Genomic DNA, 27,733 nt, shown 5'->3' with positions numbered 1-27,733 from the left:
GGGGCATGAGGATGCTACTGTCTTTCTATTACTATTATATGTTAGAAGTGTACCGCCCTGGTAGTCGGGAGTGATGACGTGGCATCCTGCCACAGTATAGGCGTGTTGACAAGGCGCCAGGTTGGCAGAAGGGAAGGAAGTCGGGGGGCTCGCGTAGTCGCCAGTTGTTAAATTGGCGTGTTCCGATCTCCAGCTTACCAGAATCGGCGATCACCAGGTTAAAGATGAAGTCGCCAGATGTAGACTCAGACGACCTAGTCATTGGAGATCGCCAGAGCAAGCACATCGCCGAAGATGAAGGAGAAGCAGATTATGAAGGCGGCCGGCGAGACCACAGGGAAGGTGTATGAAGGCCCCTAACTCGCCAGTTCCAGTAGAGATCGCACTCCCAAGTTAGCTATGCACTGGGCAGTACCATGCATAGGTAACTTAGCCAAAATGAGAGTAGAAGCAGCGCCAAGTCAAGGAGGCTCCAGATGATGGCACGTGTACGACTGGATGCGAGCCACGTGTCCAGGACTGTAACTGCCAGGAGAGAGAAAACGACCAGGTATATAAGGGTTCTCAACGAACTTTCTGAGGTACGCACGTTCAGATTATACTCTTTACGCTTGCGAGTTATAGAGCTTACTGTGAGAGAGGATTTGCACGGTTCTTGTTCTCTTAGTATTTGGTGATACCGTCACTGACTTGGGCGTTGGAGTGCGATCGGTCGCAGCGGCGCCGCTCTGTTTCTTTGCAGGTTCTTGAGGTGGATCTCGAAGAGGAACGGAGGTTCGAAGCGGTGCACACGTCGATCCTTTGACGAGGCAGTTTCCAGCGTTCCGGTCAACAGGCAGGATCATCAGGCGCCCACCGTGGGGCCGTGTAAAACTTGCTCCCATCCACAGCGTGAGTTCTTGGAGGTTTTCGAAGTTTTCTGCGTGGTTGTGTGCTGGTGCAGCCATCGCTCGCTGTTTGCTTGAGTTTCGTTCGGTGAGTTCGCGTTTTATACCGTTCGTTTGGGTTTTCGATCGGTGAAGTGAGGTTTTACTGCTGTTTGCGCGTAATTTGTTCGGTGGAGTTCGAAGTTCTTTCGCTCGTTTGGTTGTCCGTGGGGAAGCGCTGGTTTCTGGTGAAGTTGTGGTTTTCTTTGAAGGTTTACGGTGTTCTTGAGTTTTCTTGCGCAGTTTCGCACAGTTTTCTCCGACTGATCGCTGAATCGATCGTGGTTGAGGTGTCGTTCGCTGCATTCTGTGATTCGCTGAGTTTCATGAGAAAAATGAGAAGCAATCGCTCAAGTCCAGTTGCGCCCGTCGCTGCCGAAGGCGCCGCTGCCATGACCATGGCGCAGATGGCAGAGATGATGCGTTCGTTGCAGGCAACTGTGGAAGCCTCACGCGTAGAGCAGGCGAGAATGCATGAGGACCTGGTCGCCTCTCGCGCCAGGAACGAGGAGCTCAGCAAGGTGACTGAGGAGCTGCGTCAAGCTCTTCAGGAGCAGCAAGGGCGTTCTTCTGCTGAAGAGGTGGCGCCGTCATCGCCACCTCGTGTTTTCCCTATGCCTTTTGTTCAGGCGATTACCGACACGCCCATTCCCACGAGCGTGGTTCCGGTTAAGGCTGTCTTTACCAGCGTGGAGGATCCAGAGGCTCATCTAACCACGTTCCATACGCAGATGATGCTGTCGGGAGGGTCAGACGCCGTCTACTGCAAGATGTTCGTGAGTACGCTCCAGGGGACGGCGATGGAGTGGTTTGTGAGCCTGCCTAACGGCCACATAACCAATTTTCAACAGTTCTCGAAGATTTTTGTCGAGCAGTACATCGTGAATAAGGCACCGCCTAGGGTGTCTTATGATCTGTTCGATATAAGGCAGTACCAGGGAGAGTCCCTCAGAGACTACCTGAATCGCTTTGAGGCGCAGATGGTCAGATCGCCGGCCAAGGATGAAGAAATGCTGGTCTATGCCTTCAAGAAGGGCGTGCTGCCAGGACCATTCTGCGAGGCCTTGATCAGGGCTCACCCCGCGACGTTTGCTGAAGTCAGGCGACTTGCGGTGGCTCACATCGCCCATGAAAGTGAGGTCGCTGAGAAGAGAGGGAGCATGGCTCCCGCTAGGCCACGCGCCCAGACCAGAATCCAGCCGCAAAGGGTGCTGGAAACAGCGGCGGCGGCCAGGAAGGACCAGAGGACTCGCCATCCTTACGATAGGAGGAACAAGGGAAGGAGCCAAGCACGCCAGCAACCAGCACGCCGGGAATACAATCGCCCGCCTAAGCACAAGTTTGTCATGGGACTGGCGGATCTGATCGCCATTCCTAACATATCTGCTAGGTTGAAAGCGCCTGAGAAGGTGGGCGACAAGGTGCTGGGGTCAAAGCCAGATGCCTGGTGTGAGTTTCACCAAGGCTTTGGCCACACTTTGGACTCGTGTTTGTCTTTGGGATATCAGCTCGACGATCTGGTTAAGAGCGGGTTCCTAAATGACTATCTGCTGGACAGGAGGACGGGGGGAGCGTCGAGTTCCCAGCCAGCAGGTGGAGAAGCCCAGCAACACGAGATGCCTATCCACGGGGAGATCCACACCATTGCAGGGGGCTTCTCAGGTGGTGGATGCACCGCATCGCAGAGGAAGAAGTACGCGCGATCGGTGATGACAGTGGATATGTTTGAAGATCACTCGCCGGAAGTGGACATTACGTTCACCAAGCAGGATCTTCGGGACGTTGTGCCTCATGACAACGATCCCATAGTCATTTCGTTGGTTACGGCGGGAAGGAAGGTCCACAGAGTTCTGGTGGACCAAGGAAGCTCGGCAGACGTGATGTTCTGGCCGACTTTCACGCAGCTGGAGTTGCCCCTTGACCAGCTAAGGCCCTATGGAGGGTGCCTATATGGGTTCGCTGGTGACCAGGTGGAGGTCAGGGGATACATAGAGCTGAGAACCACGTTTACAGATGAGGCTGGGTCGAGGACGGAGAAAATCAAGTACCTCATTGTGAACGCTCCTTCAGCATACAACATCTTGTTGGGAAGGCCCACGCTTAACAGGATAGGCGCAATCCCGTCGACCCGGCACATGAAGGTAAAGTTGCCGTCTATGGAGGGGGTGGTGATCACGATCAAGTCTGATCAGAAAGAAGCGAAAAAGTGCTATGAGAATAGCCTGAAAAACAAGAGGTCGGTGAGTTATGTGACAACCACCCCACCTCCCGGTGTGAAGCCCAGATCGACGGTAACAGAGGAGGCCGCCGGAAGAGATGTGGAGATGGTGGACGCTGAGCTGGGCGAGAGGAATGCTGGTCTGGAGGAGGAAGAGGCGAGGAATCGCCCTGAGGAAGCGAGGGAGCAGGGAATCGCCAGGGCGGTGATCGCCAGAGAATCCAGGCCAAAACCTGTCGAGCAGTGGCTCGAAAAGGAGATCGGAGGAAAGATCTTCAAGCTGGGAAGCTCTCTAGAGGTCGAGCTCCAGGACCAGATCGCCAAGGTGATTGAGCGGCATCTGGACGCGTTTGCATGGTCCGCTTCGGACATGCCCGGGATTGATCCCGACTTCTTGTGCCATCATCTGGCGATGGAGAATTTGGTGAAACCAGTGCGACAAAGGAGAAGAAAGTTCAACGAGGAGAGGAGGCAGGCGATCAGGGACGAAACACAGAAACTCCTCGCTGCAGGCCACATCAGGGAAGTCCAGTACCCTGAATGGCTGGCAAATGTCGTGCTGGTAAAGAAGAGTAACGGGAAATGGCGCATGTGCGTCGATTTCACCGACCTGAACAAAGCTTGCCCAAAGGATTCGTATCCTTTACCAAGCATTGATGCCCTGGTCGATAGTGCTGCAGGGTGCAAGTTGCTGAGTTTCCTGGATGCCTTCTCGGGATACAATCAGATCAAGATGCATCCCATGGATGAAGAGAAGACAACCTTCATGACGGAGAGATCGTGCTACTTCTATAAGGTGATGCCGTTTGGGCTGAAGAACGCGGGGGCCACGTACCAGAGACTAAAGCCCCCACCAAAGACTAATAAGAGGCTAGGGCTCAGAAAAACCGCTTGGTGTGTGTTCCACCAAGTTGTTGGCCATAACATATGCAATTGTCTGGCGCTGGGTTTCCAGTTAGATGAACTCGTGAGAGGCAACTTCTTGAAAGATTACCTGCAAGAGCCGCAAGGGGCCCTGACGACAGCGGCCCCAGTAGAAGATCAGGGGCATGAGGTGCCCATCCATGGGGAAATCAACACCATTGCAGGAGGATTCTTTGGAGGGTGTACCGCCTCCCAGCGCAAGAAGTACGCCAAGGGAGTGATGACAGTGGAATCTCAGGCAGAAAGGTGCACCACATCCTAATGGATCAAGGAAGCTCGACCGATGTGATGTTTTGGTTGACCTTCAACAAGTTGCAACTGTCTCTCGACCAGGTGAGGCCTTACGTTGGATGTCTGTACGACTTCGCAGGATACCAGGTGGAAGTGCGGGGGAACATACAACTGTGGACAACCTTCACTTACGATGCAGCCTCCCGCAATGCCAACATCAAGTACCTTGTCATTAATGCTCCTTCAGCCTACAACATTCTTTTGGGCAGACCTGCTTTGAACAGGATTAGAGCAGTGGCCTCGTCGAGACACATGAAGATGAAGTTGCCTTCCCTTGAAAGAATCGTGATCCCCATGAAGTCTAATCAGAAGGATTCCAAGAGGTGCTATGAGAACAGCCTCAAGACCAAGAGAGGAGTGTGCTCAGTCACCATCCAACCTCCTGGGGAAGAAGAGGCCGCCCGGGAGCAACGACCCGAGCCTGTAGGAGAGGTTCTGGAGAGGGAGATTGAGGTCGATAGTTCTAGGTCGTCGACTTGGGAATGCGGGAAGACCACCCACACCAGTTAGAAAACAACTTGTCTCCCAAGTGGACTGGACCCGTCCGCATGTCAGAGGCCCTTGGGAATGGAGCATACAGGCTCGAGACTCTAGAAGGTGGAGCAATCCCTCTTACGTGGAATGCGACAAACCTTAAGTTTTATTTCAGTTAAGATTATTTCATTGTACACAAATTTAGGGGACACTCTTTTTCCTTCATAAAGGTTTTTTAATCAGGACGTCCAATAAAGGTTTCAGTTATTCAGTTAAAGAGAAATATTTTGTATAACGCAGTTAATGAACCTCTCCCTTGGTTTTATACACCAAGATCAGGAGTAGTATGGTTCTTAGTGAGCCTCCCCATTGTGTGAGTTCACCAAGGCTGAGAATAGTATGGTTCAACCGTTAAAATCCTCCCTTGACTTCATACAACAAGGTTGAGGTCAGTTATTAAAATCCTCCATTGACTTCGTACGTCAAGGATGAGGTCAGTTATTAAAATCCTCCCTTAAATTCATACAACAAGGATGAAGTTAGTTATTAAAATCCTCCCTTGACTTCATACAACAAGGATGAGGTCAGTTATTAAAATCCTCCCTTGACTTCATACAACAAGGATGAGGTCAGTTAAAGTTAAAATCCTCCTCTACCTTTGTACAAATAGGGTGAGGTCAGTAAAACGAACCTCTCCTTTGGTTTGATACGCCAAGATTGAGAATAGTATGGTTCTTCGTGAATCTCACTCTTGTGTGAGTTCACCAAGGCTGAGAATAGTATGGTTCACCAAAAAAATCCTCCCTTGCTCCTGTTCGGCAAGGAAGATGTCAGTAAAACGAGCATTTGCCTCGAGTTATAAACAATAAGACTAGGAAGAGCAAGGTTTTTAGTGAGCCTCCCTCTTTTGTGGGAACGCCAAGGTCGAGAGCGAAACGGTTGCCAGTTAAAATCCTCCCCTGCCTCTACACGGCTAGCGGGAGGTCATAAAGAAGGACCACTTCCTTGTATTGTAAGGCAAGGCTAGTATGTGCCCTGGTTACATGTCTCCCTTATCCTTATGTGGGAAAGACGAGACTAGCTAAGTGCAGACCTACCTTTCCTTAAGGCAAGGTCGAGAACAACTTAGTTTCCAATCAAAGGTCTCCCTTGTTTTGAGAGACGACGTTGAGAGTGGTGCGGTACCTAGTTAAATATCTCCCATGACCTATAAGCCAAGGTCGAGAACGGCGTTCCCTTACCTTCATTTGGCAAAGGTTAGGGAAAAGTGAGAGCTTGGGTAGGAATGGCTTTTACGAAGATCAAAGTCAACAAGCAGTAAAGAAGCGTGCTACCAAAGTCGTGAAGGCCCTAAAAGCATTGTTAGACTAAGCAAGTCAGACAAAGCAGTTAAAGGAGCAATTTAAGAATACATTAGATTTTATAAACAAGCAGATATATATATACACAATTTGCTGAAATTGTCTGTAAAACAGTTAAGTTACAATGAAAAGGGAGTTACTCCTGGGCGTCAACTAGTTGCCCATCAACAACTCTCTTGGTCAACCCAATCTGAGATAGGTCCACCCTAGGATGCAAGAAGGCAACCTGAGCCATGCAATCCTCAAACCTAGCACCGTATTCCCCAGCACAGTATGCCCCAACAGAGACTTTTGGGATGACCATCATTTAATATATTCAATGGATTAGTTATCGAGATTCATTGGTCATGATCCTCATTAAAATAAGAAGGGATTCCCAACATCATTAAACAAATAAAAAGAAGAAAAAATGTTACTATAATCGCATTTTTCCTATTACTAAAAAAGGAGTTATGTTTACAAATTGAGAAGATGCCTATGACAAAATTGCTCTTCAATTATGTGTCAGACTTCTATATTACCAGACTTAATGTCTATTCAAGTGTGCAGTTGTGCTTTGGAAGACATCTTCACTGCAAGGAATCGTAAGACTACCCATGGGATGATCATATCCAAACTCTTCCTCTGCTTCACTCAACATGTCCTGGAATGAAGGTTGGCTCAAGTATGATATGGGGATCACAAATCGCTTCATTTTCTCTCCAACGTACACTGCAAGATAACCCTTTGGCACCTCCATACTCTTAGAAGATGTTTGGTTTGCTGCGAATGATGTCCTTCTGATACTAGGTAAAGGAAAGCCCATTGTTGTGTTGTATATTTGCTCAGACTTGATAACAAAATGGTACGAATAGAGCTTGAGAGCTGAGGCTTATGAATTTTGTTGCTTCAGGATGTGAATGATTTGTGTTGGTTCTAAAATGCTTGCAACGGTGAATATATGTAGATAAAGCTTATGTAAGAAGGGAACTTGAATTATTGGTGAAAGATTATGAGATTGGGAGCAACTGAGAGACAAGGGCATGTGGTAATGTCTAAGAGGACTCTCACATGTATACAAGTTGGTACATTAATAGTTGTCATTTATTATTGAGATGTCCATCATTGAAAGAGCTATAGTAGGATGATCAATGAATGAACAAGCATTTGGTTTCACCTTTGTCGATGTCTTTAACTTGAAGTGGATAAATGTGTTAGCCATAATCTCAAAAACGGGTCCATCATTGAAATTCCTATTGTTTTGAAGCCATCTCTAAGACAACACCATGAGATCCCCTGTGTCTTGGTAGACTCCTCTGTAGACTCCTTTGGCAACTATATATATAACATTTCTTTGGTTCCGAAACGACCCAAGTGATTGCGTGCTTTCAAGTATCAGAATTCAAAATATTTCTTTCTCAAGCAAGATATCTGTAACAGTGTATTATTTGTTGTGTGGAGGAATATAGTATAACGGTTTCCTAACAAGTATTATGAGACGAACATTATTTAGGGGATTGAAGTTCGAATAGGCTTTCTTGCAGTTTATGTTGGAGATAAGATGAAACGGTTTTCTATTCCATTATCATACATGAACACACCTTCATTTCAAGAATTCATGTGTGATCATCTGACTGGTGGTCTCACAATTCCATGCCAGGAGGATAGGTTCTTGCAATATTAGTTTTTTCTTGTTAGCTTCATACTTACTGCAATTCCATGAACACACGTAATGAAGTATCAAGGCCCTGTTACCGCAACATTGAAATTTCGTTTGAATGTTGCTTGCTAGTTGATTGAAAAAATTAACTTTGCCCCAAATAAAATGATCTTTCACCTTGGTCCTAGTAAAAATACTTCAAAATTTACTTGATAACAAAGTCTTTTTTATTATAGCACAACAACCTGCTCATGCTGAGGAAGTGAATATCGCCCTTGTAATTAATGAACAGAAGAAAAAAAAACTATATTTAGGAAGATATACCGTGCTAGATTATAGTAAATTCATATGTGAAGTTATATTTAGGAAGATATCTTTTGCTGCATGGAATTGTGAGACCACCCATGGGTCATACCCACACTCTTCCTCAGCTTGACTCAACAAATCTTTGAATAAAAAATATCAAGTATGATACAACTTCATATCTCAGTCCGGAGTGTACTTGCAAAAGGTTATGACACTCAAGTAAGTATTTGGTATGCTGATGCAATAAATGCATTAACAATAGACATACTATTGTCTTGGTTGTTGTGCCTATTTATATGGTCTTGATGGGTCCTTTTACTGTTGGATCATGATTACCATACGTATCATGATTAAGACCATATTACCTAATTTTCCATACAACTTATTCTAAGTTAATCGTTTACTTGCCTTAATGCATTTTCATGGCAGTCAGTCATTACCGGGTACCGAGGTATCCTGCAGTCGTCCAGCCTCTAGTAGTACACTTGCCCCCTAGGTTCGAGGGATATTTCTCGAAGAGTCTTTATTGCCATCGCTCCATGTACTGGTATTGGAAGAGACAACGCCGAATGATTGCTCTGTTACTCGAGTCTTGAATGGGACGTATCCTTCAATGTTCGAGAAAGATATTTTGGCATGAAAAAATTGTAACGTCTTGGGATTTGAATTTTTTCAAAATGGGGACGATTAGATTGAACAGATTTAACGGTTTTAGGGGTCATGATGCTTTGTATGACCATGGATGGGATCCTATAAATATGTGGTCCTTTATTCTCTTTTTCTTCACATTTGCTTTCCTCCAACTCTCAAATCCTTCATAGTGGTGAGGTGTCGACTATTCTCTCTCCAAGGTTAGTCATGTCTTCCCCCAACTCTTCCAAGTCTTCGGGTGGGTCTTCATCATCTTCTTCTTCCTCTATTTTCATGGTTCCTTTATGTGATGTTAAGGGTGGTGAGTTGGGGTTTGGTCTCGACGGTGTTAACGTTTTGGCCAAGGCGACTGATCGGACAATCGAGGTTGTAGTCAGTGAGCTTCATTTTAGAGAGAGATATTACTGGGTGGATCATAGGGTTATTGAGCACATTACTCAGCATTGGTGGACCACTATGGTTAATGATGAAAACTCATCCAGTCTCAAAATATTTGGCTATGAATATTAAAAGCAGAAAAAAAAGCTTAGAAGACTCTCATATAAGGGAGAATTAATTGTTCTCTGCTCTTCCATTTTTCTCTAGTTTTATAAAAATTGTATACAGTAGTATAGACTTTATTTTGGGCTTGTAATTGGACCATGTTTTAGGCCAATTTTCATGTGTCATGTATTAGGCCAATTATAGTAGGGTGTAAAATAGAAAAAGAAAGAGTCTAACTAGAGTTACAATTGGGCATCCTTGGACCCAATGCAACTCTAGACCATATAGGATGAATAAACAAATTACTAAAGTAAAATAAAAAACATGGAGTGGCAAGGAAGGCATGAAGGTGCACATGTCATCCCCTCAATGAGAGGATTCCCACCAATGCCATAAGGCCATTTGTCTTCATGGGAATGGAGAGGATTTGCTCCATTTCGAGACAGCCACTTGTTCTTCTATGAGTGGAGAGTTTTTAGGGTTAAAACTTGTACCTTGACTACCCATAACACTATAAATACAAGTGTTTGCCCCCTTGTAAGTGAGCATAGAATTGATTAAAGATTTTTTGCCCAAATTTGTGCATATCTTGTCTTCTTTGCTCACTCTTTGCTAGCACTAGTTTTGTGTCTAGCTTAGAACTTCTTAGGAGTTGGTCTCATCTCTCTTAAGCTTCATCATCATTTTCCATACACCAATACTTCATAGTTTCTTTCACTTATTTTAGCCACCCAACACACCCTAAAAATACAAAACAAAAGACTCATAGCAATGCAAGCTAGAATTGCATTAATTAACTCCTTTATAGCGAGCGTCCCTATATGCTCAAACTTAATATCGACATAGGGATCGTCACGGTCAACTCTTGTGAAGCGGAGGATAGAGTATACCATGGTTCAAGTGAGTCGAAGGGTCCTTTTTTCTATGTTTATTCTCTCTTCTTCTCTGACCTCCAAACAAGTTCATCTTTTGACGAATATACAATGGGTGTCCTTTGGATACTCAACATTGCACCCACACAACTGCATCCAAACTCGTGGGCCATCTTGCAAGCTTTTCCTTTGATTTGCGATATGTTTCGATTGTGACATGTGATTCTATGTTTCAAAAAGGTGTTTCTCATTTTATATCTTTTTAAATCAATTGTTATTTAAGTTTTTATCAGGTAAACATGAATAAATAACTAATCGCCAAGTTGTCATTGAATTGTCTCATGTACCTCAACTAGCACAAATCACAAACTAATATATATATATATATATATATATATATATATATATATATATATATATATATATATTTTTACTTGTGCAAGTGTTTGTTATCACGAAAACTCTCTTAAAGATATTATACAATGGTTGGACATCTAAAATCTCAATATTTAATTGACCTTAACATGGAATAGGAGGAAATCATAGATATCCTTACTGACAACACCAATCTACAATAGTGATAATCCATACTTTCATCTTTTATGAAGAATCCTATACTATAAATTACATTTAAAATTATACTATAAATAACATTCAAAACTTGAATTAAAGGTTATAATTATTGACCATTCAAATTTCAAAACAAAATTGATGATGACATTTGGTTTAATGCTTAACACAAAAGAAAGAAAGGAAGACAAATGATATGAGAATGAATATTTCTTTTGTGGTTCTACATAATTCAAAGCATAGGCTCTGAATATATACAAACAATATACTCATTGGTCTTGCTAAAGAGAGAATTTAAAACAAAAAAACCAATGTACAAATTGAGGAACCAGAAAAAATAAAATAAAGACTAAATACTTGTACATGAAAAAAAGACAACCACTCACTTGGATTTTCTCTAAAGAAATACTCTTCTTCTTGTATTTCTCTCTATTGTATTTCTTTTTGTAGTGCATATTATAACTGAGAGAGCATCCTATTTATAGGCTTTAGGAAGCTCTTCTAGAAAAATCTTCATTATGGCCTTAAAATCCCACTAACAACATAATTAAAATCCCACCCACAACTTTTTTCCTTTCACATATCCAAACTCTCATTCTACTAATTTATAGTAACTTCTAATTTTAAAATCGACAAATTATATTTAAAGTTTATTCAACAAAACTCCCTCATTAACTGAAATGTTTCTACCATCCATCATGTCAATCATCTTCTTTTATTCGTCGAAAAGTACTTTCGGTAGCAATTTTGTGAAGACATCCGCAACTTGATACTGACATGCCACATGCACCAATTCCACACTTCCTTTCTTCACATGATCACGGATAAAGTGAAAATGAATGTCAATGTGTTTGCTTCTTTCATGGTTCACTGGGTTCTTTGCCAACTCAATTGCTGATTTGTTATCAACTTGAATCACGGTTGCACCTAGTTGTTTTAGCTCCATCTTGCTAAACAAGTTTCTAAGCCATATCGCATGACATACACACCAAGGTGCTGCCACATATTCAACTTCACTCGTTGATAGTGCAACGATCGATTGCTTCTTTGAAAGCCAAGAAAATGTTGTGTTGCCTATAAAGAATACATATCCCGATGTACTTTTTCGATCATCTATGTCTCAACACCAATCGCTGTCAGACTAACCCACCAACTTGTAATCTTCTGCTTTCATGTAGAACAATCCGAGTGATACAGTACCTTGGATGTACCGTAGGACTCGCTTCAACACCTTCCAATGTGAGTAAACTAGTTCCTCCATGAATCGGCTTATGATGTCGACACTTAATGAAAGATCCGACCTCGTGAATGTGTGATAATGAAGGCTTCCTACCGAACTCCGGTATCTACTTGCATCGACATGTTCTCCTCCATCGAACTTTGAGGTTCCATTGGTATTGAGATTGGGTTGCAATTTTCCACCTTGTACTTCTCCAAAATCTCTTTTGCATATGTCTCCTGTGATACAAAAATACTCGTCTCTTTTTGTTTAACCTCCAAACCAATGAAAAACTTCATCAATCCCAAATTTTCCATCTCAAATTCTCGTCACATTGTGCCCTTAAACACTTTTATCATCTCATTATTGTTACCCATAAAAATGAGATCATCAACAATAAAGAACAACAAATATCATGTTACCTCCACTGTTTTTTGCGTAAAGAGCATGCTCGTAACGACATTGCTTGAACCCGTTCTCCTTGAAGTATGTATCGATACGAGTATTCCATGCCCGCGGTGCTTGTTTCAACATGTAAAGTGCCTTCTTCAATTTTAACACCTTCTTCTATTCTCTGATTTTCATGTACCCAGGTGGTTGTTCGATGTAGACTTCTTCTTCAAGAACACCATTCAAGAAAGCTGACTTGACATCCATTTTTAATATCCGTCATTTAAATTGAGTCGCTTGGGAAATGAGCAACTGAATCATCTCCATTCTTATAACGGAGCAATCACCTTATCGTAGTCAATTCCCTCCTTTTGTTTGTATCCCTTCGCAACGAGTTGTGCCTTGTACCTCTCTATATCGCCTTTCTTGAATACCCACTTCACACTAATGGGCTTACTTCCCTCTGGCAATTATATTAGCTCCCATGTGTTGTTGTCGTCAATCGCTTTAATCTCCTCTTCCACTGTAGTTTGCCACTTCTTATCTCGCACCGCCTCTTCAAAGCTGATATTTTCTGCAACTGCCAAAAGACATACAAGGTGTACCTCCTTTGTCGAGTCATACAAATCCTGCAAACTTCGCATTTTAGGTTGTCGTGGTTCATTTTAATCATCAGTAGTTTCGGAATTTATACTTATCGGTGCAACGACTGATGATTCTCCAACTTCAATCATAACCTCTGAAGAATTGTTCCAATCCCACTCGCTTTCTTCATTTATTCGCACATCACGACTCACCATCACCTTCTTGCTTATCGAATCAAAGAGCTTGTATCCTTTTCTCTTCTCATCATACCCAATAAAAATATACCTTTTTCTTTTGTCTTCAAGCTTTGTTCTTCCTTGATCTGGTACATGTGCATAAGCCACACTACCAAACACTTTGAGATGAGAAATTGTCGGCTTTTGTCCGCTCCATGCCTCTTGTGGTGTTTGATCATCTAACCTCACATGTGGACATTGGTTTTGCACATAGATGACGAATTGCACAGCTACCGCCCACAATTCCTTTGGCATATTTTTGCTCTTAAGCATTGATCGAAACATGTCGAGAATGGTCTGATTCTTCCTCTTGGCCACACCATTTTGTTAAGGAGTGTACGGTGCAGTTAGAAATCGCCTTATGCTTTGCTCCTTGCAATACTCCATGAAACTCGTCGAAGTATACTCGCCACCTCTATCGGATCGTACAACTTTGATCTGTCTATCAGTTGCCTTTTCCACCATCACCTTGAACTTTTTGAACACCTTGAATGCCTCGTATTTTTCCTTTAGAAAATAAACCCAAGTTTTTCGTGAGAAATCATGATAAAAGTAATGAAATACCTTTTACCGCTGAAGAATTCTGGAGTAATTGGTCCACATATGTCGGTATGAATCTATTTGAGAGGTTTCTTAGTCGAATATTGAGCCTTCTTTGGAAACAAGGTTCTCACATGCTTGCTGAGCACACATTCTTCACAAAATTTTCCCTCGTAGTCCATGTTGGGTAGCCTGTGCACCATATTCTTCTTCGCTAACTCTTTTAAACCACAATGATGTAGGTGACCAATGATGAAGATGCCATAGCGATGCCTTATCTTCAATGTTGACTTCCAAACATTTTTAACGTATGCTTCTTAAATTCAGCTTGTACATCTGATTTCTGGTCGTCTCGATTAGAGCAACCAAACGCCCTTGCTTATTCTTCAAGTGTAGTAGAAGATCTTTTAAGAATATCGAGTAAACTTTCTCCGTGAGTTGCCCTATACTCAAAATGTTGTTATTGAGGTCTGGTACATAATAAACATCTTGGAGTGACCCAATTTGCCATCTTTTTGTAAGTAGCAAATCGTACCTCAACCTTTGACCTCCACATTTGATGCATCTCCAAATGACACATGACCATCTTCAATCTTTTGCATCTCTTTGAATAGGTACTCGTGAGCGCACATATGGTTGCTTGCTCCCGAGTCGAGGTACCACAAAGTGTCACTATTAATGTTGACTTCATCTTGAGCCATCAGAAGAACACCTTCATTCGTATCGTCTTCCAAGGCTAGGTTGGTTGTCTCTTCTATCTTTATATCGCATCGACAATATTTAGCAAAATGCCCCACTTTACCACAATTATAACATTTGTTGAAGTTGGAATCCTTCGCATAGTGACCCTATTTGTGAAATTTGTAGCACTCGATGTTGGAGTAATTTGATTGACTGCCTCTTCCTCGACCATGTCCTCTTCAATGCCAATTTGGTTGGCTCGACTGTTCCTTCTCCTTATAGTACCCTTTATGACTGTTGCCTTTACCACCATGACCGTTTCCACGATTTCCACAGCCATGTCCTCTACTTCGAGAATTTTGATGATAAAGTACCTTTTCATTTTTTATCGACACCTTGGTTTGAAGTACTTGCTCGAGTGTTTCCTCCTTCTTCTTCTTCTTCCGTTGCTCGTGTGCCTCGAGAGAACTGGAGAGCTCGTCAATTGTGAGCGTCGTTAGGTCCTTTGACTCTTCTATCGCACACACAATGCTCTCAAAAGTGTCGGTTAATGTTCTCAAAATCAACTCCACAACTCGTGCATCGGTCAATGTTTCAGCATTTCGGTTGAGTTGATTCACTACAGTCTGCATTTGGGTGATGTAGTCAGATACACTTTCCGACTCCATCATCTACATGCTCTCCAACTAACCACGAAGAGTTTGTAGATGCACTTGCTTGACTCGGTTGGCTCCTTTGAACACCTTTTTTTAAGATGTCCTACGCTTCTTTTGAAGTAGTTGCATTAGTAATCTTCTCAAAGCCCGACTCATCAACCGCTCGGAACAACATGTATAGTGTCGCCTTATCCTTTGATCGCATCTCTTTCAATGCCTTGGTTTGAGCCGTCGTATAACCCACAATATTTGTTGGTTCTTCGAAACCTTCTTCAACCACCTCCCATGCATCTTGAGAATCGAGAAGAGCTTTCATTTGAATGTTCTAGTTATAATACTTAGTCGCCTTCGTTAACCATGGTAGCGGTATTTCACTCGTCACATTTGTCATTGGCTCTTGATACCAAATTGAAAAACAGACAACCACTCACACTTGGATTTTCTCAAAAGAAACACTTTTCTTCTTGTATTTCTCTCTATTGTATTTCTTTTTATGGTGCATATTACAACTGAGAGAGCATCATATTTATAGGCTTTAAGAAGCTCTTCTAGAAAAATCTTCATTATGGCCTTAAAACCCCACTAACATCATAATTAAAATCCCACTGACAACTTTTCACATATCCAAACTCTCATTCTACTATTTTCTAGTAACTTCTAATTTTAAAACCCACAAATTACATTTAAAGTTTACTTAACAGTACAAAGAGAAACGACAAAGAATTGTGCAAAGACAAAAAAAATTATATTAGCCTTCTTCTAGAAGCCTTGTGTCTATATCCTTTGATAAAAATCACCTTACAAATGTTTTCATTACGCTACTACCCGTCTCCAAGTTCAAGTTCTTAAAAAAGAATGACAGTAGTTTGCAATCCTTAAAGCAAACAAGATCATCATGTATTGCACGTAAGTTTATGTTCCTTCTTTCAATTGGATGAGGAAATATGTAAATTATTGATAATTATACATGTAAATTTGTCAGCCTATTTTTGTTCTTTAAATAATTATAAATTAATCCTTCATGTTGGTTCTAGTAATATATTGTTGTTCTTCCCATGCTAAGAAACATGTGTTCTATATATGCCTTGAATTTCATCGGACAGCCACGTTTTGCTTTTGTTTTACAGCAAGAAACCCTGTTTATACTGGGTGAAGTTAATATTTGCAATCTAAAAAATAGAAAACATAGAGGGGCCTCTTGAGTAGTTGAACTCGTTGTCATTAAACAAATAAAAAGAAGCAAACATGTTATTCTTAGTGTGTTTCCTAATCCATCTTTTCCAAATACACAATTATGAGATGCCAAGACATTCTCAAAGTTGGATTTACCCTTTGAAAGCTTATCCTCAGTTCTTACAAGATAATGAACTTTCTTTTCAAGATTTTCACAATTTTTGCACATAAGAGAGTCACACTTGCAAGAAGAGTTTTTGTAAAGAATTTCAAGGTTTTCAAAATCTGTTTTTGAATTTCCCAATTCTTCTTCCAGTGATTTGACTCTGTTTTCAAGCCAATTGTTCATTCTCTTCAACCGGTTGTTCAAGAGAGCCAATCGGTTAACTTCTTCATGAGTTTCTTGAAAAGCATGAACAGATGATGCCGCAACCACTGGTACGTGAATAGGTACCTTGGCGGCTACGCTGTTAAGTTTTTGCACTCCACGAAAGGGAAGTCCTATGCGCCAGATTACGGTAAGATTGTGTGATAACGGCGTAAGGACATTCTCCCAGGAACCCTAAGCCCACTAAGAGATGTGGGAGCGCCGCAGAAGTAACCCTAGATGCAAACTATAAATAGGGTGGTAAGAACCCTAGCAAGGTACATCGTTTCTAAGATAGAAACTGCTTATACACATTACTGTTTCTTTAGCCCTTCCTGACTTGAGCGTCGGAGTGTAAACGACCGCTAGGGCGCCCTTTTGTCTTTGCAGGAAAACGTCCTTAAACCTTAGAAGGTTCGATTTTCAAGCGGAGACAGACGGGCCAGAGACTACCGTTCGAGTCAACTGGCAATTAGGTTAACCGGCGAGAACATTTGGTGTCCACTGTGGGGCTCGATAAAACTAGGTCCCATTCGCAATCGTGCTGGGAGCCACCAGCAACATGAGGAGCAAGAGACAAGGATCTGCTGCACCCTAAAAAGGATAACGTCTCCATGCAGCAGCTCATGGAAACCATACACGCCCTTCAGGAGGCGGTAGCAACGTCCAGAGTCGACCATGATCGTTTCAAGGTTGATCTGGCCAGATCGCAAGCAAACAAGGAAGAGCTGCGCAGAACCAATGAGGAACTGTGTAGGAATTTGTAGAACGTAGGAGATCGTATTATGGATAAGCGAGCCTCGCCACTGCCAGTTAAGGCTGCCCCCATGCCGTTCTCTCAGATGATCATGGACACCGTGATACTACCCACGTCCTTGGGCCCGAAGGTCACCTTCACAGGAGTAGAGGACCCGGAAGCGCATATCACGACACTCTACACCCAGATGATGCTTTCAGGAGGTTTCGATGCCGTGTACTGTAAGCTATTTATGAGTACGCTGGCAGGTGTGGCGTTGGACTGGTTTATCAGTCTTCCTGAAGACACATTACTTCATTCGACCAGTTCTCAACACTATTCAGAGACCAGTATAATGTCAACAAGGCTCCCCTCCGATCTCTTACGATCTCTTTGACGTAAAGCAGTACCAAGGAGAGTCCTTGAAAGAGTTCTTAAACAGGTTTGGAGTAAAAGTGGTGAGGCTGCACACTAAGGACGAAGCCATGACAGTGCACGCCTTGAAGAATCGTGATCACCATGAAGTCTAATCAGAAGGATGCCAAGAGGTGCTATGAGAACAACCTCAAGACCAAGAGAGGAGTGTGCTCAGTCATCACCCAACCTGCAAGGGAAGAAAAGGTCGCCCGGGAGCAACGACCCAAGCCTGCAGGAGAGGTTCTGGAGAGGGAGATCGGGGTTGACAGTTCCAGGTCTCCCAAGTGGACTGGTCTCGTCCGCATCACAAAGGCACTTGGGAACGGAGCATACAGGCTCGAGACTCTAGAAGGTGGAGCAATCCCTTGTACGTGGAACACGACTAACCATAAATTTTATCTCAATTAAGATTATTGCTTTGTACACAGATTTAGGGGACACTCTTTTTCCTTCATAAAGGTTTTTTAATGAGGACGCCCAATAAATGTCTCAGTTATTCAGTTAAAGAGAAATATTTTGTACAACGCAGTTAGAGAACCTCTCCCTTGGTTTGATACACCAAGATCGAGAGTAATATGGTTCTTAGTGAGTCTCCCTCTTGTGTGAGTTCACCAAGGCTAAGAATAGTATGGTTCAACCGTTAAAATCCTCCCTTGACTTCATACAGCAAGGATGAGGTAAGTTATTAAAATCCTCCCTTGACTTCATACAACAAGGATGAGGTCAGTTATTAAAATCCTCCCTTGACTTCTTACAGCAAGGATGAGGTCAGTTATTAAAATCCTCCCTTGACTTCATACAACAAGGACGAGGTCAATTAAAGTTAAAATCCTCCTCTACCTTTGTACAGATAGGGTGAGGTCAGTAAAATGAACCTCTCCTTTGGTTTGATACGCCATGATTGGGAATAGTATGGTTCTTCATGAACCTCACTCTTGTGTGAGTTCACCAAGGCTGAGAATAGTATGGTTCACCAAAGAAATCCACCCTTGCCCCTGTGCGGCAAGGACGAAGTCAGTAAAACAAGCATCTGCCTCGGGTTAGAAACACAAAGACTGGGAAGAGCAAGGTTCTTAGTGAGCCTCCCTCTTTTGTGGGAACGCCAAGGTCGAGAGCGAAACAGTTGCCAGTTAAAATCTTCCCCTGCCTCTACACAGCTAGGACGAGGTCATAAAGAAGGACCACTTCCTTTTATTGTAAGGCAAGGCTAGTATGGTTCCTGGTTACATGTCTCCCTTATCCTTATGTGGGAAAGACGAAACTAGCTAAGTGCAGACCTTCCTTGCCTTAAGGCAAGGTTGAGAACAACTTAGTTTCCAGTCAAAGGTCTCCCTTGTCTTGAGAGACGAGGTTGAGAGTGGCGCGATACCTAGTTAAAGATCTCCCTTGACCTATAAGCCAAGGTCGAGAACGGCGTTTCCCTTACCTTCATTTGGCAAAAGGTTAGGGCGAAGTGAGAGCTTGGGTAGGCATGGCTTTTACGAAGATCAAAGTCAACAAGCAGTAAAGAAGCGTGCTACCTAAGTCGTGAAGGCCCTAAAAGCATTGTTAGACTAAGCAAGTCAGAAAAAGCAGTTAATGGAGCAAGTTAAGAATACAACAGATTTTATAAACGAGCATATATATATATACACAATTTGCTGAAATTGTTTGTTAAACAGTTAAGTTACAATGAAAAGGGAGTTACTCCTGGGCGTCAACCAGTTGCCATCAAGAACTCTCTTGGTCAACCCAGTCTGAGATAGGTCCACCCCAGGATGCACGCAGGGAACCTGGGCCATGCAATTCTTAAACCTAGAACCGTATGCTTTAGCAGAGACTTTTGGAATGACCATCATTTAATATATTAACTGGATTAGTTAGCAAGATTCATTGGTCATGATCCTCATTAAAATAAGAAGAGATTCCCAACATCATTAAACAAATAAAAAGAAGAAAAAATGTTACTATAATCGCATTTTTCCTATTACTCAAAAAGGAGTTATGTTTACAAATTGAGAAGATGCCTATGACAAAATTGCTCTTCAATTCTGTGTCAGACTTCTATATTACCAGACTTAATGTCTATTCAAGTGTGCAGTTGTGCTTTGGAAGACATCTTCACTGCAAGGAATCGTAAGACTACCCATGGGATGATCATATCCAAACTCTTCCTCTGCTTCACTCAACATGTCCTGGAATGAAGGTTGGCTCAAGTATGATATGGGGATCACAAATCGCTTCATTTTCTCTCCAACGTACACTGCAAGATAACCCTTTGGCACCTCCATACTCTTAGAAGATGTTTGGTTTGCTGCGAATGATGTCCTTCTGATACTAGGTAAAGGAAAGCCCATTGTTGTGTTGTATATTTGCTCAGACTTGATAACAAAATGGTACGAATAGAGCTTGAGAGCTGAGGCTTATGAATTTTGTTGCTTCAGGATGTGAATGATTTGTGTTGGTTCTAAAATGCTTGCAACGGTGAATATATGTAGATAAAGCTTATGTAAGAAGGGAACTTGAATTATTGGTGAAAGATTATGAGATTGGGAGCAACTGAGAGACAAGGGCATGTGGTAATGTCTAAGAGGACTCTCACATGTATACAAGTTGGTACATTAATAGTTGTCATTTATTATTGAGATGTCCATCATTGAAAGAGCTATAGTAGGATGATCAATGAATGAACAAGCATTTGGTTTCACCTTTGTCGATGTCTTTAACTTGAAGTGGATAAATGTGTTAGCCATAATCTCAAAAACGGGTCCATCATTGAAATTCCTATTGTTTTGAAGCCATCTCTAAGACAACACCATGAGATCCCCTGTGTCTTGGTAGACTCCTCTGTAGACTCCTTTGGCAACTATATATATAACATTTCTTTGGTTCCGAAACGACCCAAGTGATTGCGTGCTTTCAAGTATCAGAATTCAAAATATTTCTTTCTCAAGCAAGATATCTGTAACAGTGTATTATTTGTTGTGTGGAGGAATATAGTATAACGGTTTCCTAACAAGTATTATGAGACGAACATTATTTAGGGGATTGAAGTTCGAATAGGCTTTCTTGCAGTTTATGTTGGAGATAAGATGAAACGGTTTTCTATTCCATTATCATACATGAACACACCTTCATTTCAAGAATTCATGTGTGATCATCTGACTGGTGGTCTCACAATTCCATGCCAGGAGGATAGGTTCTTGCAATATTAGTTTTTTCTTGTTAGCTTCATACTTACTGCACATTCATTAAGGGAGGCACACCTAATGAAGGGTCAAGGCTCTGTTACCCCAACATTTAAATTTCGTTTGAATGTTGCTTGCCAGATGATTGAAAAAATTAACTTTGCCCCAAATAAAATGATCTTTCACCTTGGTCCTAGTGAAAATACTTTAAATTTACTTGACAACAAAGCCTTTTTTATTATAGCACAGCAACCTGCTCATGCTGAAGAAGTGAATATTGCCCTGGTAACTAATGAACAGTAAAAAAAAACTATATTTAGGAAGATATACCGTGCAAGATTATAGTAAATTCATATGTGAAGTTATATTTAGGAAGATATCTTTGCTGCATGCAATTCTAAGACCACCCATGGATCATACCCACACTCTTCCTCAGCTTTACTCAACAATTCTTTGAATAAAAAATATCAAGTATGGTACAACTTCTGATCTTAGTTCGGAGTGTACTTGCAAAAGGTTCTGACACTCAAGTAAGTATTCAGTATGCTGATGCACTAAACGCATTACAATAGACATACCATTGCCTTGGTTGTTGTGCCTATTTATATGGTCTTGATGGGTTCTTTTACTGTTGGATCATGATTAGCATAGGTATCATGATTAAGACCATATTACCTAATTTTCCATACAACTTATTCTAAGTTAATCGTTTACTTACCTTAATGCATTTTCATGGCAGTCAGTCATTACCGGATACCGAGGTATCCTACTGTCGTCCAGCCTCTAGTAGTAGACTTGCCCACCAGGCTCGAGGGGATATTATTACATCTTCCATTTTCTTACACAACCTGATACTTGGATGATAATAGAAACATCAGTATAGTAGTGAAATAGAAAAGATATTAATTGTGGTAGGTGATTGGATTGAAACATTGAGCCTTTTCAAGCATACTAACGATCACAAGTTCATTTATATAAGAAACAAAAGCCAAAGAAAAGCATTAATTGAGATAAACCATCAGTAAATGGTATAAGAAAAAAATATTTTGACTATGGAAGTAGGCTGGTATTATTCAAGGGTCTCTGAAGATAACCCTTAATTTATCTCACGTCCATCATTCTTGCACTCAATCCCTACGACTCAACGTACACCTCACCTGTTGTCAAGCCCTTGACACCCTAAAATTTAACTTAAACTATCTTTCGCGTTGATTCTAGTAAAACTATTGTTGTTCTTGTGAATAGATAATATAACTTTTATTTTCTTATTACTTTTCATATAATAATACAGTCTATGTAAATAGTCTTGCAATAGACTTCTCAAATTCTACATTCTTTCTCATCAAAGCTATACTATAAATTACATTTAAAATCACAACATAAATTACATTCAAAACTATGATTAAAGCTAATAATTATTGACCATTCAAATTTTTAAATAAAACTGATGACGACGTTGAGTTTAATGCTAACAAATTCTTCCCTTAAAATCAAACATTTCATATTCTTCATTCAGATTGTTTTTCTGATCGTCATCACCCGAATTTCCAATATTTTCCCAACATTTACCACACTGCTGTATTATAAGCAACTTCAGTCTTCTTCACTGCCTTCACTGCACCAACCCTTGTAGAGTTTTGGATTGAAATACTTTTAGTCTCCCAAACAAAATTTTCTGCACTTTCACCCTCTGAATTAAAAGTATTTAAGAAAGACTATGACTTCAATAAGCTTGGAACATAATGATTAGACCATATATCCCTTTCAGATAATGCCTTTACAACATTCCATTTACTGTATTTTCCCAAATCAAAACCATTATTTTCACAGAGAACTTTACTGCACCCTGCAGTCATACTATGTGAAATATTATTTCTTACAATCTCATCAACAATAACAAAAGATGGAAGATACTTGTCATTGACCTTTGGTTCTGCCCTTAGCTTCTTGATAGCTTCAAGGGCATTTGTAAAATTATAATGGGTTTCTAATTTGGATTGTAATTCATTCACCTTTTCATTTTGTGCCAAAAGTAACAAATTGAGTTCTTCAACTTGATTGACTCTACTTTCTTTGTCTTTCTCCATAGCAATATATTTTTCTTCAAATTTTGTAAACCTTCTTTCCAGGTTACCAAATTTTTCTTCAACACTCTCCAATTGAGATTGCAGGACACTACTTTTAGAAGATTTTGCTTTTATTATTCAGTAAATTTCAAAATTCTTCCAAACTACTTGATTTTCCCCTTAAATCTTCAAGCTCAATTTCTTCATCACAAAAAGACTTCTCCGACAATGTATTCTTTAAATTGAGTTTGAACATTCAATTCTTCGCCATCTCGACATTTGCAAGCACTCATCAATTTTTGTCCTTCATGTGCAAAATCCGGTCTTTCATGAAAACCGGATAACCTTTCTCCAACAATTGTCCCATACTAAGAATATTATTCTTCAAATCGAGTACATAATAAACATCCTCCACAGTGCATTCTTTTCCGTCATTTTGGAAAAAACATATTTTCCCCCGACCTTTGATTGGAACTTTTGTTGAGTCTCCAAAAGACACATGTCCATCTTCTATCTCTTGTATAACAAGAAACAGATATTTGTGCCCACACATATGATTACTAGCACCAATGTCTAGATACCATACCATGTCACTATCCAGAATGACGTCTTCATTGGCCATCGTGATAATTCCTTTCTCTTTTGTCTCCTCTTCCTCCACTAAATTTGCACTTTCTTCCACTTTTTTCTTGTCATAACACTCCTTTGCATAGTGTCTATATTTTCCACAATTGTTACATTCAACATTTGAACGATGTGAACGATCTTCTCGATCACGACCTCGTCCACGACAGTTTTGTTGGTTCATTTGTCCCCTTTCTTCATTGTTGTTTCCATGACCATGACCTCCGTTGTGATCAAAACTGCGACCTTCGCGTCTAAGTCCTTTTCCTCGGTTATGTTGCATGTACATCACCTTGTCTTTTTTTATGGTCATCTTTGTTTGTAAGGCTTCCTCCAAGACCTTTTGTTTCTTTTTCTTTTTTCGTTGTTCATGTGCTTCAAGTGAACCCGCAAGATCATCAATGGTCATCTCTTCCAAATTTCTTGACTCCTTGATTGCATATACAACATTTTCAAAGTCATCGGTTAATGACAGAAGAATTTTCTACACGACCCTTGCATACATGAGAGTCTCTACATTGCGTTTTAGTTGATTGGCTATTGTTTGCACAGAGTGATGTAATTAGATACATCTTCCGAATCCTTCATCTTCATGGCCTCCAACTCACCTCGTAGAGTTTGAAGACGCATTTCTTTAACTCAGACTGCACCCTTGAACACCTTTTCCAAGATGTTCCATGCTTCCTTTGAAGTGGATGCACCAACAATCTTCTCAAAGATTGCCTCATCAACGGCTCTATACAACATGTACAAAGCTGCCTTATCTTTCGATCGTGTCTCTTTCAACACTTTGTTTTGGGTCACTCAGTAACCAATAGTATTTTCTGGTTCTTCAAAACCTTGTTGAACTACCTCCCAAAAATCTTGAGATCCCATAAGGGCTTTCATTTGGATGCTCCAATTGTCATAATTGACCATCTTTGTTAATTGAGGAAGAGGCATATTATTGGTTATACTGGTCATAGCTCTAATACCAATTTGTAAATAAAGAATATAACTTTTATTTTTCACTGCTAGTTTTCATATAAAAATACAGTCTCTGTAAATAGTCTTACAATAAACTTTTCAAATTCTACATTCTCTCTCATCAAAGCTATACTAAAAATTACATGTAAAATCACAATATAAATAACATTCAAAAACTATGATTAAAGCTAATAATTATTGACTATTCAAATTTCTAAAAAAAACTGATGACGACTTTGAATTTAATGCTAACAATTCTTCCCATGCTAGGAACCATGTGTTCTATATATGCCTTGAAATTCATTGGAGAGCCACGTTTTGCTTTTGTTTCACAGAAAGAAACCCTTCTTATACTGGGTGAAGTGAATATTTGCAATGTAAAACACAGAAAACATAGAGGGGCCTCTTGAGTAGTTGAACTCGTTGTCATTAAACAAATAAAAAAAAGCAAACATGTTATTCTTAGTGTGTTTCCTATTACTCAAAAAGGAGTTATGTTAACAAATTGAGAAGATGCCTATGACAAAATGGCTCTTCAATTATGTGTCAGACTTCTATAGTACAAAACTTAATGCCTATTCAAGTGTGAAGTTGTGCTTCGGAAGACATCTTCACTGCAAGGAATCGTAAGACCACCCATGGGATGATCATATCCAAACTCTTCCTCTGCTTCACTCAACATGTCCTGGAATGAAGGTTGGCTCAAGTATGATATGGGGATCACAAATCGCTTCATTTTCTCTCCAACGTACACTGCAAGATAACCCTTTGGCACCTCCATACCCTTAGAAGATGCTTGGTTTGCTGCGATCGATGCCCTTCTGATACTAGGTAAACGAAAGCCCATTGTTGTGTTGTAGATTTGCTCAGACTTGATAACAAAATGGTATGAATAGAGCTTGAGAGCTGAGGCTTATGAATTTTGTTGCTTCAGGATGTGAATGATTTGTGTTGGTTCTAAAATGCTTGCAACGGTGAATATATATATAGATAAAGCTTATGTAAGAAGGGTACTTGAATTATTGGTGAAAGATTATGAGATAATAGTCATGGGCCAACTGCTAGACAAGGGCATGTGGTAATGTCCATAGGACTCTTAGAAGTATATGTGTGAAAAAAAAAATCTAATGCGCCATGATATTGACACTTATTTGACGAGAGGAATTTCATTTATGGAAGTTGAAATGGTTGTTCTCAAATTTGCCAGACACAGAAAGAGTGTGGTTCATAGGGCACCGTGAACATGCGTTCAATATTGCTTCTCTTCTAACCTCCAATTCAATTTAGTCTACACATGGCGATGCATGTGAGATGTCTAAAGCATGTCGATCATTGAAATAGCTGTAGAATCATAACTCATGAATAAGCATTGCTTTCAATTTTAATTTGAAGGGGGTAAATCTGTTGGCTAGAATCTAAAAAGGCGGGGTAAGTAGTCCCATTGAATTGCCAAGTCCTTGAAGGAGATATCTAAGACAACACCTTGTGATCTTGTCTCTTGGTTGAATCCATTGTAGACAATCAAAAGATCAATAATTGAGGTTTATGAGTTAGCAGAGGGCATTTGGAAACTGTATATGCAGTAATAGTTTGGGTTTCAAGCACCACAACTGATTGCATTCCTCAAGTAATACAAGTTAAAAATTTCTTTCATACACAAATCCTCTAACATCAATATATTCTTTGTGGAGTGAAAAAAGATAAAACAATGGGTTTCCGCATAAAAGGTATTCTTAGACGAGCATCAGTTTCTACAATCCAAGTGGCCTCCAAGGGGGGTGAAGTACCAAAGGGCTATATTGCAGTTTATGTTGGAGATGAAATGAGGCGGTGTGTGATTCCAGTATCATACTTGAACCAGCCTTCATTTCAAGAATTGCTTAGTAAAGCAGGAGAAGAATTTGGATATGATCATCCAAAGGGTGCTCTCACAATTCCATGCCAGGAGGATGAGTTCCTAAATATCATCTCTCACTTCAATCAGTTGTAAAGCATTTTCATGGAGAACCTGAGATAGATAATCTTAGAGGAAGCAAATAGAAGATAATGTTAGATGAGACAAGTTTGTAAATCACTCTAGCAGGCTGGACCTTAGGGAGACTGAGCTAGATCATAGATTAACTGAGGCAACTTTGTACAGAAGGAACTTCCATTTTAAATTTTTTCTATTTTAGTTTGTAATTTGAAAGTAAAATGATGTTACAATGATGAGAATGTTTTTACAAAACATTGTTAAAAATATGAATCAAGTTTAGTTGATATGTATCAGGAAATTTGGTGCAGCAATTATTTCATAGATATTGATCTAAGTTATACTGTTTCTAACTATACATTCTCCAATGGCCGTTCGTTCTTCTGTTTTTCTTAATTAAGCTACACAACTATACACGGATCTCTTATTTCAAAAGTAGTTACTTAAACCAGGTATGTATTTTCTTTTTTTGTCTGTGGAGTGAAATCTTAAAACTTAAAACTTGTATAATTGATCGAATAAAACTAGAATTGAACTCTGCAAAGCTTTATCTGCAAAAAAAGATAAAATATTTACAATGTTCAACTATGTGCTCTATACAAAGTTGAAATAGTCATTGACCTTTTACTTTCCAAGCGAGAAGTGATATATATGAAGAAACTTCCAACAAGGGATCGTAAGCCATGACCATTTCTACATATAATTTAATAGAGGGTTTAAAGAAAAGTCTTAGTTAAAGAAATGATTGATCCAAATTGAATCTAGTGAGAGGCATGGGGAGGATGGTACTGTCTCTTTGTATTAAAGTGTTAACAGTGGTGGAGGATATTATTAGATTAGAGTAAATGCAGAAGTTTTAATTGAATACTGGAGAGAGTATTTGATAAGAGAAGGTATTGTATATTATCATATGATTATGATTCCAAATCTCAAAAAATTCACTCAATCCTATAAGACATTCTTTCGTGGACGTTCTAAACTACCATTTATCTTCTCATATGTAATATTTTAATTTAAAAAGAGAATAAATGACAACAAAAAACCATCATCAGAACATCATATAGAAAGAAACTTCTCAAATTCTAACACTCCTCCTTGAAAGGTTTCTTCATGATTATGATTATTGTGATCATCACCAGTTTCCTCTCCATCATTGTTATCCTCGTCATCTTCATTGTATTTTTATCATCATCTTCTAATTCTCGGTGTTCTTGTCAAGTCTC

General features: G+C 40.5%; 4 protein-coding genes and 1 pseudogene across 4 annotated transcripts; 1 reads left to right on the top strand and 4 right to left on the bottom strand.

The window, feature by feature from the left end:
* Window positions 1-6,720: 6,720 nt before the first annotated feature.
* Window positions 6,721-7,078, bottom strand: LOC150026658 (auxin-induced protein X10A-like). Its single transcript, XM_090303830.1, has one exon. It carries the CDS (start codon window positions 6,997-6,999, stop codon window positions 6,721-6,723), a length of 279 nt encoding a protein of 92 aa, XP_090159956.1. The 5' UTR covers window positions 7,000-7,078.
* Window positions 7,079-19,772: 12,694 nt separating this feature from the next.
* LOC150026657 (auxin-induced protein X10A-like) lies at window positions 19,773-20,130 on the bottom strand. Its single transcript, XM_090303828.1, has one exon. It carries the CDS (start codon window positions 20,049-20,051, stop codon window positions 19,773-19,775), a length of 279 nt encoding a protein of 92 aa, XP_090159954.1. The 5' UTR covers window positions 20,052-20,130.
* Window positions 20,131-23,240: 3,110 nt separating this feature from the next.
* LOC150026656 (uncharacterized) lies at window positions 23,241-23,981 on the bottom strand. The gene has a single exon (XM_090303827.1). The coding sequence runs from the start codon at window positions 23,979-23,981 to the stop codon at window positions 23,241-23,243; it is 741 nt and encodes a 246-aa protein (XP_090159953.1).
* A 969-nt stretch (window positions 23,982-24,950) lies between these two features.
* LOC137831018 (auxin-induced protein X10A-like) lies at window positions 24,951-25,505 on the bottom strand. Its single transcript, XM_090304000.1, has one exon. The coding sequence runs from the start codon at window positions 25,383-25,385 to the stop codon at window positions 25,107-25,109; it is 279 nt and encodes a 92-aa protein (XP_090160126.1). The 5' UTR covers window positions 25,386-25,505; the 3' UTR covers window positions 24,951-25,106.
* A 195-nt stretch (window positions 25,506-25,700) lies between these two features.
* LOC150026655 (auxin-induced protein 10A5 pseudogene) lies at window positions 25,701-26,801 on the top strand (annotated as a pseudogene).
* The last annotated feature ends 932 nt before the right edge of the window (window positions 26,802-27,733 follow it).

Source organism: Phaseolus vulgaris, chromosome 6 (genome assembly GCF_051622355.1).
Source record: "Phaseolus vulgaris cultivar YP4 chromosome 6, ASM5162235v1, whole genome shotgun sequence".
Lineage (NCBI taxonomy): Eukaryota > Viridiplantae > Streptophyta > Magnoliopsida > Fabales > Fabaceae > Phaseolus > Phaseolus vulgaris.
This window is presented reverse-complemented; position numbering and strand designations above follow the sequence as displayed.

Bases quoted from the DNA above. Each gene is read 5' to 3' on its own strand.
- LOC150026658 (XM_090303830.1), bottom strand. From the start codon at position 6,999: ATGGGCTTTCCTTTACCTAGTATCAGAAGGACATCATTCGCAGCAAAC.
- LOC150026657 (XM_090303828.1), bottom strand. From the start codon at position 20,051: ATGGGCTTTCCTTTACCTAGTATCAGAAGGACATCATTCGCAGCAAAC.
- LOC150026656 (XM_090303827.1), bottom strand. From the start codon at position 23,981: ATGACCATTGATGATCTTGCGGGTTCACTTGAAGCACATGAACAACGA.
- LOC137831018 (XM_090304000.1), bottom strand. From the start codon at position 25,385: ATGGGCTTTCGTTTACCTAGTATCAGAAGGGCATCGATCGCAGCAAAC.